The sequence below is a fragment of the Emydura macquarii genome, unplaced genomic scaffold (assembly GCF_026122565.2).
Source record: "Emydura macquarii macquarii isolate MOO-44397 ecotype Brisbane River unplaced genomic scaffold, CSIRO-AGI_Emac_v2 contig_1882, whole genome shotgun sequence".
In the NCBI taxonomy this organism is placed as follows: Eukaryota; Metazoa; Chordata; order Testudines; family Chelidae; genus Emydura; species Emydura macquarii.
Genome location: NW_027132019.1, coordinates 156,784 through 169,123, shown reverse-complemented (window position 1 = coordinate 169,123; position 12,340 = coordinate 156,784). Strand labels below are relative to the sequence as shown.

Here is a 12,340-nt window from a genome sequence, read left to right as displayed (position 1 = left end):
GGGCCAGGACTATGACTGCAAAACAGCTCTGCAGCTTTTCTCATGGCCGCTGAGAGTTTAACTAGAGATGGGACAGTGACAGGTCATGGACAATGGGACAAACCATCCACGTTCCTTCTCTGAACTGACTGTATTCACAGCAGTTCTGAGGTGTGAGCTGACACTGATACGTCTCTTTATGCGCTAACATCCCACCCATCCCCTGGCTCTACATAAACACAGTCACTGTGTAAATGCTGCTGCTTGCCTCAGTCTCGTTCCCCCAATGCGCTGTCCTTCCTTAGCAGCTGGTGAGGGAGGTCAGTAGCTCATCTCCCGTGTCACCAGGGATGTAGCTGGGTGATGAAAGGATCCTTCACTTTACAATTGCCCTGATTATCCTCACATGAATGGGTTTTGTTTTCACACTGTACATGATAGGGTTCATCAGGGGCGGGGTCAGCGTATAGAGATTGCCCAGGACATTCTGAACTATGGGAGAAGAGCTCTTTATGAATCTGTATATCACAGACAAGCAAATCCCAGGCATGTAGGAAGAGCAAGACGACACAGACGTGGGAGACGCAGGTGTTCAGGGCCGTGAGGCGCTCTGCATGGGACACGATGCTCAGCACTGTTCTGAGGATAATCACATAAGATACGAGAATGAGCAGCAAGTCCAACGACACTGAGGAGACTGTTACAAAGAAGCCATAGATTATGTTGACTCTCAGATCTGAACAAGCCATCATCATGACTTCCTGGTGCAGGCAGTAGGAATGGGAGAGGATGTTGGCTTGACAGTATTGGTACTGTTTCAGGAGAATGAGCATTGGGAAATTTAGAAACACCCCTCTTAGCAGAGACACCAGTCCCATCTTGGCTATTCTCGGCAGGGTTAAGCTGTAAGCATATCTGAGAGGATTACAGATTGCAACAAAGCAGTCAAAGGCCATGCACAACAGCACTGAGAATTTAGTGAATGTAAGTGAGTGGATGAAGAACAGCTGGGCAAAACAGGCATCGTGGCTGATTTCCCTGCTTCCTTGTCAGAAATGCAGCCCAGAGAAGAGAGGCAGGAAATGAAGACAAAAGATTGTGATGTCTCAGGGGTTTTTTATACCCTTTGCCCGGTGCGTGGAATTTTACTGTCTCAAACACAGCTACAGCCTCTGTTTGTGGAAAGTTACTGGCCCAAGATGGAGTCCAGGGTCACATGAGCAGATCACAGCTCCTTGCACGGCTTGGTGACTACGGGGCAGACATTGCTCATATTCTTGCAGAGGTGTGCACAGGAAGAGCTATCTGGGCGCAATGAGTTTCTTTTGTGGCCAATTGTGAGAGCGCAGTGTCCTTGACGGGCCATCAACACATAGCTGTCTGGCCTTCAGGTACCTTCTACCGGGGGGCATCACCCAGGGATACAACACCAAGGTAAGATACCAGTCCATGGCCAATATCCATAACATCAGATAGGAAGGAGATCGATGCATATAAACAAGAAAGTCATGCTTGGCAAATCGTAACTTTCCCATTGACACCCTGCGTGACAGGCTTTCTCCAAGATTTGTTGCAACTGCACAACAGGGATAGAAATGGTCACATTCAATCAGAACATCACACCATGTTTTCGTCCCACGAGGGTGCTACAGCTGCTACCACCTAAAGCTGGGACGTTGCTCAGGTTCTAACAGGGCAAGCGGCTGGGACACTAAAGCCACGGGAGGATGGGAAGAGCAGATAAAAGCATGTCTGGCTGCAGGGAGCCTGCTCCTTGTCCAAAGAGAGGAGGAAAGTGTTCTTTAAATGTGAGAGGTGGACGTCCAGGACCGTGGATGTTTCCTCCAACCATAGCCACCAGCCTCTTGGGCTTTGAACAACCTGCCCATCCAGGAGGTTTATGAGAGTCCCCATGTCTTCTGGGACTACCCCGGGGACAGCCCTCCTTGCTCGGATTCAGTCCTTTGCTGTCGCTGATATTTACGCTGTGCTGCCGATGTACTCAGGCCTTTTTAGAACATAAAAGAAGATTTGACTTTTTAATCTTGTGAATGCTGCAGTAGTGTGTGGTAGCAGAAAGCACTGCCACCCGGACCATGCCTCTTCTGACATTCCCACAGCGCCGCTTGCTCCAGAAGGGTTCCAGCAGCTTCAGTAACTAGAAACAGGATCCGTAGCACCCGCTTCTGAGGGGGAACATGGCAGATATTTAGCATCGTACAGCTGCCCTACAGTACACAGTTTACAACAGGACAGGAAGAGGAATTTCTTTTGAAACAAGGGCTTCATTTCATATGTCCAGCACAATGCAGCTTGAGTCCTTCATGGGACGCCCTGGGCGCAATTGCATACAAAGAAGAGAAAGAAGACTACTGTATGCAATCAACAGTCCAGGGTGACTCAATTTACCCACGTTGAAATTTGATCGGGACATTGGGGTTAATAACGTCACTTCTGCTGCCATGTAAGATTTTAGTAAAATGATCAAGGCCTCAGTTTTATATTGTGCCTGGAAGTTACTTTGAGCAACCACATACACCAGCACAGGGCATTGGGTTGTGAACTGATGGAGAGGCAAGGGTCTTCGGCTAAATAAATGACGTCAAACAGACGTGATTTATTGTTTTTGGCAATAACAAATTTGGTGGATAAGGGTAACTGGGGAGATGTAATAGACTTAGACCATTACAAGGTGTTTGACCTAGTACCATATGACATTCAGATTAACAAACTAGCGTTAAACAGAATTACTGATCTCTGAGCCCTTATCAACAGCCCTGTGTGTTAGCAGAAAGTGTCCATGTCTCTCCTCCATCATCTTTCTCCAGATCTGCCTGTCTATCCATCCATCCCAAGCATTGACAGGGCATCAGACCTGCGCTAGACAGAATTACTGATCCCTGAGTGCTTAGAGGCAATCCTGTGAATTCATGTCTCTGCAGCATCATCTTTTTCCAGATCTGCCTGTCTGCTAGCTAGCCATCCATCCCAGGCACTGACAAGGCAGCAGATCCTATGGAGATCGAGCCATTATCCCTACTTCTCTGACTAATTGACAATCATGTTTAAATGTACACAATACACTGAGCAGCCAATTACTCTCTGACTCTGCAGAGAGCCAGGGAGTTCTCCTCTCCCTTTGGGAAGGACCCTTAATTACTGTTTATTCCTACAGATGGATAAAGAACACAGTAGTGCAGACATGGAGAGACATTGGCTGTTGTCTCCTGTCTGCAGCCTAGTAACCCCACTGGGATTGCCCAGAGCTATATTATAAACCGTTTCCATCCTGCCCGGGCACTCGCTCTCGGCCTGGGATGTTGTTGCAGATGCTGGTGTGAGAGAGTGTGGGACAGAGCTACCTGAGAGGGATTCCCAGGGAAGACACTACCGGCTCACAACTCACAGGTACCCATCGCTTGCTCGGAGTTCACTGCTCGACAGATCTCATGCAAAGTGCTCTCAAGTTGCAGTAGGGGAGGTCTAGGTTGGATATTAGAAAAAGGTTTTTCACTAGGAGAGCGGTGAAGCACTGGAATGGTAATGTTCTACAGTGAGGAATTTCTTCCTGAGATTTAATCTAAATCTGTTATACTGTAGTTTATTCCATTGCCTCTTGTCCTGCTTGCAGTAGCAGGAGAAAACAACTTTTCTCTGTCTTTTTTTATAGCAGCTTTTCAGGTACTTGCAGATTGTGATCATATCCCCCCTATATCTGTTCTTTTCTAAGCTAAACATACCGAGTTCCTTCAGTCTTTGCTCATATAGCTTCTATTCCATCCCTTTGAGTATGTATGCTGCTTGCCTCTGCATCCTTCCCAGTTTCCCCACATCCTTTCCACACATTGGTGACCGAAACTGGACACAGTACTCCAAGTAAGGCCTAACCAGCACCTAGTAGAGTGGGACTATCAACTCCTGTGACTTGCTTTCTATGCCTCTGTTAATGCAACCCAAAATTGCATTGTTTTTTTTTTTGCAAGAGTAAAGAAATCCACACTCCTGAGAGACGTAACTATATGAACCTAACCAACAGTGTAGGCAGCAAAAGGTCGACAGAAGAATTCTTCCATTCACCTATCTACTACCTCTCAGAGAGATGGATTACCTACGTGGAAGGAACTCCTTCGGTCGGTATAGGCAGTGTCTACACTGAAGTGCTACAGTGAAGCCGCTGTAGTGTATTAAGTGTAGACAAGCCCTCAAGAACATTTTCCAGAGAAGCATCCAGCCTTGATGTGAAGACATGATGAGTTGAAGAATTCACCACATCCCTTCACAGTTTGTTCCAACCAGGAATAACCCTCAGTGTTAAACATTTGGTCCTTATATCCAACGGAAATCTTTCTGTCTTCACCTTCCAGCCAAAGGAAGTTTCTTGCTTCCAGCTTCTTGCTCTGTCTTTCTCCACTTGATTAAAAGCCTGTTATTCCCCAGAGTATTCTCCCCATGAAAGTACTTTCCCAATCAAGTCTCCTCTTGATTGTCTTTTTCATAAGATAAATAGATTAAGCTCTTTAAATCTCCCTCTGCAAAGTATTTTCTCCAGCCCTTGGATCTTTTAGTGGCTCTTTTCTGCACCCTCTGCAATTTTTCAATGTCCTTTTTAAAAAGTGAACACTAGAAATGAACGCAACATTCCAGTATCATTGAATCATAGAATCATAGAGTTGGAAGGGACTTCAGGCTGTATCTAGTCCAACCTCCTGCTCAAAATAGGACTAACCTCAGCTAAATCATCCCAGCCAGGGCTTTGTCAAGCCACATCTTAAAAACCTCTAAAGATGGACATTCCACCACCTCCCTAGGTAACCCATTCCAGTGCTTCACCACCCTCCTAGTGAAAACATTTTCCTAATATCCAACCTAGATCTCCCCGACTGCAACTTGAGACCATTGCTCCTTGGTCTGTCATCTACTACCATTGAGAACAGCCTAGCTCCATCCTCCCTGGAACCACCTTTCAGGTAGTTAAAGGCTGCTATCAAATTCCCCCTCACTCTTCTCTTTTGAAAACTAAACAAGTCTAGTTCCCTCAGCCTCTCCTCATAAGTCTTGTGATCCAGCCCCCTAATCAATTTGTTGCCTCCACTGGACTCTCTCCAACTTCTCCACATCCTTTTTGTAGTGGGGTGCCCAAAACTGGACACAATACTCCAAATACAACCTCACCAATGCCGAATAGAGGGGAATAATCACTTCCCGCAATCTGCTGGCAATGCTCCTACTAATGCAGTCAAATATGCTGTTAGACTTCTTGGCAATAAGGGCACACTATGGATTTACATTCAGCTTCTTCTCCACTGTAACCCCCTTTTCTAGGTCCTTTACTGCAGAACTGCTGCCTAGCCCATCTGTCCCCAGTCTGTAGCTGTGCATGGGATTCTTCCGTCCTAACTGGAGGACTCTGCACTTGTCCTTGTTGAACCTCATCAGATTTCTTTGGGCCCAATCCTCCAATTTTTCTATGTCACTCTGTATCCTATCCCTACCTTCCAGGGTATCTACCACTTCCCCTAGCTTAGTGTCATCTGCAAACTTGCTGTTAGTGCAATCGACCCCACCGTCCAGATCATTAGTGAAGAGGTTAAACAAAACCATTGCCATGTACAGAGATAAAAATCTATCCCCTCCTCCCACTCACTAGTCCCATTCATACATCCAAGGATCACATTAGCCCTTTTTGCCACAGCATCACACTAGGAGCTCAGGATGAGTTGGTTTTCCACTATGGTCCCTAAATCCTTTTCAGAGTCACTGGTTTCCATTATACAGTCCCTTATTCTGTAGCTCAGGCCTGCATTTGGCTGTATTAAAACATTTTGTTTCAATGGTCAAATAGTCCAGATCTATTTGTATGCCTGCTTTGTCCTCAGCCCTTTAACCATTCTGCCAAGCTTTGCGTCATCCACAAATTTTGCCTGGAATGATTTTATGTTTACTTCCAGATCACTGATGAAAATATGGACTTGCACTGGTTCTAGAACTGATCCCCACAAAATCCCTCTAGAAAAACCCCCAATCACTGACCCATTTACACCTGCTTTCTGAGATCTGTCCATTAGCCCATTTAACATGTGCTCTATTGCTAGTGTATAGTGTTAATTTTTTCTATCTGAATGTTTTGCCCTGCTAAATCAAATGCCTCACAGAAATCAAATTCTATTGCATCTGTGCAGTTCCCTTGATCAACCAAACTTGAACTCTTATTAAAGGATGAAATTGGGTTTATTTGACAGGAGCAGTTTTCCTTAATCTCTGTTTGTTGGCATTCATTATCTTCTTAACCTTTAATTTTATATCAATTTAAACCATATAAGCATTTCCATTGTTTTGCCCAGGATTGATGTCAGGATAACCAGCCTGTAGTCATCCTGCTCGCCCTTTCGGAATATTGGCAATCTATTAGCACTCTTCCAGACGTCTGGAATTTCCCCAGTATTTCAAGATTTATTAAACGTTTACGTAAGTGGGCTGGAGGATCTCCTGGGCCACCTCTTTTCCTCACTGGTGCAAGTTTTCCAGGCCTGTTCAATTTAAACATTTTAACATCCTCCTTGATTGCTAAAGGGCTGGAAAATATTTCATAACTTCATGTGGTATTAGTACATCTAACTGCTTCTTTCCAAATATAGAACAAAATATTTATTGAACACATCTACCTTTTCTGTAACATTAACAAGTTTTCTTTCTCCCTTTGGAAATCGTGAGGATTTTTTTGTTCTTAATTTACTTAATAATTTCCTTTTTGTTATCCTTAGCTCTGCCAAATATGGATTTTTCCCTGATGTCTTTAATGTCCCTTGTCCATTTTCATAACGTCACAGTTCTATTGCTTGCTATCTATTTATCTTTTTCCCATTGGTTGTATATTGCTTCCCCCTTCACTCACCAATTACTGCCTTCCTTTTGCCACTGAACTCAGTTTTTAGCCCAGGTTCTCCACTTACTTCATTGTGGAATTGTGGCTTTTGGGCTCTCTAATACACTCTTCTTAAAGAACTCACAATTTCCATTCACATTTTCTGTCTACATTTTTCCTCCCATTCAATTTTGCTGATAATTTTCCAACTTTTGGGAATTAGCCCTTTGGAAGTACTAAGTGTCTATAAATATAATTGGTTGGGAACTATTCTCTGTTTGTCCATTTGAACATCAGCTGTTCCATGCTTTATTTTCTTCTCCTCTATCACATGCCCCCTTCTTTGTCTCTTCTCTAAACTAAACAGTCACAGGGAAAGTGACGGCGGCACTGTCAGGACGGTTGGATTGATTTTGCAGGATTGATTGAGCAACAGCAGAGACCCATTCAGTCAATCCAGATGTTGACTGAATAAATTCACCCCCACAAAAATATTTACATGGTATAGCCGGGGAGGCATTTCCTGTCAGTGCATCATAGTAGGGATGCTGCATTATTTAGAATGTAGGAAGTCGACAGGAGAGACGCAAGCTACTTTACATAGCTTACATGTCTCCCGTCGACTGCTGCTGAACTTTGCCAGCAGGGTAGAGCAGGCCCCAGTCATTTCAGTCTCTTCGCATGTGGCAGTCTCCCCGATTCTCACAGCCTGTCTCTGAAATCCCCTTTATATCTGCTATCTCCTTCATAGAGACTGGATGACTGAAACTGAGTGTGTAACCAGAACAGCTATTGCCATCCCATGCCATAGGCATCCAGATATTGTCTTTGCTTTGGCCACTACTGCATATGAGCAGGTGTTTCCATTGAGCTGCAACCAACAACGCCCACTGCTTTCCTTGGAGCTGTGTTCTTGTTCAGATGCTTTCCTCGGCCCATCTCTTGACAAAGGTTGGGTTGTTTCCACTGAGCAGCTTCGAGGATGCATTGGGAACTCCCTAACACATGGACTCGATAGCCTGTGTTTCATTGCATTCAGAAAACAAAGATGGATAACATGAATCCACAGTGATGTTTCCTGCTGGAGTCAGTTAGAATTTTCCACACCACAGTGTGTAGGAATTATTGACCAATGGGACATCATCAAAGAAGGAACTGGCATTAGTAGGTCTGTCATTTAGAATTCATTTCTCGGAATAATTAAAATGTCCTTATCCAGTGTGTGATGAGTGACTGATCTGATTGTAGCCAAGGATTTCCTTTTATCCTTCATTTCTCAAGTGAATTTATGGTTAACAAACATGTCGTGATAGATACTCATAGAATGCTAAGTAGAATTCAATGGTTCGGTTATAGACATATAAGGTTAATCAGTAGTTAGAAGGTATAATAATTTATTGGGTATTTAAGTAAGGAGGGCTGAAATGCAAGACATAGGGGCTGAGGCCTGGAAGATTTTGGCCTACCTCTTTTAGGCCTTAGCCATAAGAAAAGCTGAAATAAGTAAGTGACTCAAGAATAATCTGATGCCATAGATTACGGGCAAATATGTGCCAAGGGGTGAAAACATTAAAAAAATTTACCGGAAGATTAATTTTAAATCCCAAAAATGCTGATATTTCTCTCTTACATGTGCCTTAACCTTGGAGTATTGGTTGTGCATCAATTCTAATGAGAGTTAAAGGAACTAGACACAATCTATAGGAAACGGGGTACCTCAAGTTTTTGGGAACACCAGACCAAGCAGGAAAAAGAGGGCAGATATTTTCATGGATATGTACAGAATGTAGATATAGTCACAAATTGTAGTATATAAAAGATGATGCCCACACTGGAAAAACTGAGCTTCCTACGGGAAAACTCCAACAGGAAACATCCCTTCACTGACGATCAATCATGAGAAACCCGTCAGACCCTACCAGTAACTAGGAGGAGGTAAGTACCTCTGTTACTGCAACTGGTGTGTGGATAGATCTAGGAATTGTATACGCTGTGACATTCCTAACTTCATTGGTAACTAATAAAATTGATAAAAGTTATTAGAGCTTGTTCCTTTGACTCTCTGTGTTCTTTGCCTTGGCCTTCATGTGTTCCTGTGATCTCTGTATGTAAGACAAGCAGAGGTAACTTTGATGAACTTCAGATTATAGCCACCAGAGCTGAACCCACTCATCTTATAATACAACACCATTAAAATAAAAATAAAAGGCTACATGCTTCCCCCTGAGAACAGCCACCCTTTGTTCAGGTAGCGCCTCATTTTAACACTGTTTCTCCATCCAGGTATTTGCCATGCAACCATCACCCTAGATCCCGAATCCATAAGGGAAGTCAGGGGAACCTACGGTACATTCAGGAGACACCGTTTTGCCTCAGAGTCGGACACCTTCTCCCCTACGCCATGTCAGATTCCAACACAACTGACTTCACCAACCCCTCCGCCTTCATCCTGCTGGGCATTCCTGGGCTGGAGGTGGCACATGTCTGGATCTCCATCCCCTTCTGCGCCATGTACGCCATAGCCGTCTTGGGGAACATCACCATCCTGCTGATCGTGAGGATGGAGCACAGCCTCCATGCACCCATGTACTATTTCCTCTGCATGCTGGCTGTCATCGACCTGGTCCTGTCTACGGTCACCGTGCCGAAAATGCTGAGCATCTTCTGGTTCAATTCCAGGGAGATCAAGTTCAGTGCCTGCCTCACCCAGCTGTACTTCATTCACTGCTTTGCAGTGATGGAGTCTGGGATCTTCGTGGCCCTGGCTTTGGATCGCTACGTGGCCATCTGTGATCCCCTGAGACATTCCACCACCCTCAGAGACACCGTTGTGGCCAAGATCGGCCTGGCCGTGTTGTTGCGGGGTGGCCTTCTCATATTGCCGTTTCCCTTCCTGGCAAGGAGGTGGCCCTACTGCAGAACCAACGTCATCACCCACACATACTGCGAGCATCTAGCTGTGGTGAAGCTGGCCTGTGCCGACATCCGAAGCAGCAGCTACTACGGCCTCTTGGTGACATTCTTAGTCAACGGCCCGGATGTGTCTTTTATCACCTTCTCCTATACTCAGATCCTCAGGGCTATCTTCAGTCTCCCCACAAAGAATGCCAGGCTCAAGACTTTTGGTACCTGCAGCTCCCACCTCTGTGTCATCTTAGCCTTTTACATCCCATCTCTCTTCTCCTTTCTCACGCACCGGTTTGGCCACAATGTGCCCCTGTATTTTCACATCATCATTGCCAATATGTACCTCCTGGTGCCCCCCATGCTAAATCCCATCATCTACGGGGTGAGGACCAAACAGATCCGGGACAGGCTGCTCCAGCTCTTCACTCATAAAGAGACCTAAAGTTTTCTTCTGGTAGTCTGGCTCTCAGACTGAGCTCCATGGAGAGCTGGGTGGTGACCTGGTGCACGGCCTTATTTCCTAGATCACTTACAGGATGGTTAAAGAGACATTAGAGCCTTCCCTGCCCTTTAAAAACAATGAGACTGGATGAATCAGAGAGACAGAAGAAGCTGGGGCAGGAGAGAGGCAGGAGAGAAGCTGAGGGGACTCTTTTATTTCTAAGGTATGGTTGCAGCGAAGAGACAGACTCCACTGGAGGAGAAGCTGGACAGGCTACATCACTGCGTTGCTGGGCAATACCGCCTGGCTCTTCCTCATCGAGCTGGAGCCTGGCCTGCCTGACCCCACGTCTCTCTTTCTCTCCATGCTGGCCCTGACCGACATCACCCTGTCCAGCTCGGTCTGTCCAGGACACTGGGCACCTTTCAAGTCAGAGCCTGGGAGATCAGCTGCGTTTCCTGCCTGGCCCAGGTGTTCCTGACCCATGTTCGAGGGAGCTGCAGCCCCTCGCTAACACTGAGTGGGGGAGGGGCTGGCATCTCCTGAGACCAAAGGCCGGGGGCAGGCCGAGGGGAAATCAGGAGCCTGAGACGGACAGCCCCCAGGGCCAATGGGGAGTGGCCAACACTGCATGTCAGCCCGATTGACAAGGCAGGCAGGCCAATGAGGGAGTCAGGACTAGCAGGGGTCCCGTACTCCATGTGAGCTGGCGCTGCCTGGGCAGAGCAGGGCCGGGCTAAGGACAGAGCTGGGGCTGAACCAGGGAAACCAGCACTAGAGAGGCCAAGGGGCTACCCGGAGAGCCAGTCTGGAGGCTGAGCAGTGGTCGTGCTGGGGCAGGTTGGAGCTGGGGCTGAGGGATACAGAGTAGAGTGGGGCTGGGGCTGGGGCCAGGGCTGGGGGTGGGTGCGGTGAGTGAGTGGCTGGGGGGAGTGACGTGAGGGGGACCCTGGGCAGGGCCCTGCGCAGGGAGATGCCCCCAGCCCAGCCCAGAGGCCGTGCAGACCAGACTCAGAGGGGGGTCATGATCCCAACAGGGGCTGACACTGGGGAGAAGGACCCTGCCCCCTAGCACCTGAGGGTGTGTGGCCACCGCCAGAGCCTGTGTCTGACCCGTGGCATCCCTGCCACACAGCCAGGCCTGGGCAGGGCCTGCGACGTGTGAGACACGGACTGTGAACGTCTCTCACACCCCACAGATGCTGTGTGTGGGGCCCCCAGGCCAGGGTCAGTACTGGGAATTTGTCTTCAACCTTTCTCCTCTTTTCTTTATTTTTTAATTGGTGGCTGTTTTGCTTTGAACCATATGCAACAATCCGTGGGAGAGGGAAGAGCCCAGTGCAGAGAGCACCCTGTTGTGGGGACACCCTAGACCCTGTCCTGAGTGACCACGACAAGGTTGGGTGTTGAGCCCTCCAGGGATCCTGGGCCCACCCTGTTGTGTATTTTGTGTCCTGCCTATCTTGCAATAGCTTGTATTCTATGTCCTGTCTAGCTGGTTGTCATAGCAACCAAGTTAGAATATCATGGGATATCTGGTGCTAGCTGTAGTCTGGTGTTAGCTGTAGTTCAGTAAACTGTGTGTTTACATCTCTTTGTGTCCCTTTGCTGTTTTCTCTCTGAGTGCAAGTTACTTCCAAGGATCCAAACATAAAGTGGCAATCCAAAGTGGCAATGAGGCCCTGTGCTGCTACTGCCACCAGCAAGAAGTTTTGGTTAAATGTAAGAAAAAAAAACTTTGTGCTCACGGAGGAAACGGAAAGTGAAACTGACAGATTGAGAATGGGGGTGGAAGCAGAAGAAGCAGAAAAGCAGTGCTAGTGAAAGGAAATTACTAGCAATTGTGTGTGAACGACCCCCAACACACATGAATAAAAGACTCTAAAAGAAAAGAGACAGAAAAAAACAGCAATGACCACACTTAGTGGGCCCCTGAGCATTTTGATGAAACTGTTGAGCAATGGAGCTCCTGTACTGAACGTTTTGAGTCTTTTGTTCTTCCAGATGAAATAGGACCTGATAGAAGGTGGCAACTTTCTTAAGTGTCGTGGGAGCTAAAACATTTAGCTTGCTCTGAGAAGCCAGGCACAAAATCTAATAGTGACGTGAAAATCCTGGAGGCACATTTTCCCCCCAAAGCCCGGGTAATT

At 46.6% G+C, this 12,340-nt stretch overlaps 1 protein-coding gene and 1 pseudogene across 2 annotated transcripts; one reads left to right on the top strand and one right to left on the bottom strand.

Annotated features, from left to right (window-relative positions):
• Positions 1–355: 355 nt before the first annotated feature.
• Positions 356–935, bottom strand: LOC137159757 (olfactory receptor 51G2-like; annotated as a pseudogene).
• A 2,838-nt stretch (positions 936–3,773) lies between these two features.
• On the top strand, positions 3,774–10,190 carry LOC137159768 (olfactory receptor 52R1-like). Of its 2 annotated transcripts, XM_067558246.1 has the most exons (2): positions 3,774–3,810; positions 9,280–10,190. In XM_067558246.1, the coding sequence occupies exons 1-2, from the start codon at positions 3,774–3,776 to the stop codon at positions 10,188–10,190; spliced, it is 948 nt and encodes a 315-aa protein (XP_067414347.1). The 2 variants fall into 2 exon arrangements, with proteins under 2 accessions (XP_067414347.1, XP_067414346.1); XM_067558245.1 differs by lacking the exon at positions 3,774–3,810 and having other exon boundaries at positions 9,243–10,190.
• Positions 10,191–12,340: the final 2,150 nt, after the last annotated feature.

Excerpts from the sequence above, each read along its gene's own strand:
- LOC137159768 (XM_067558246.1), top strand. The coding sequence starts at position 3,774 with ATGCTGCTTGCCTCTGCATCCTTCCCAGTTTCCCCAC. Across the intron at positions 3,811-9,279 it reads ATCCTTCCCAGTTTCCCCAC|CCGCCTTCATCCTGCTGGGC; the intron begins ATCCTTTCCACA and ends TCACCAACCCCT.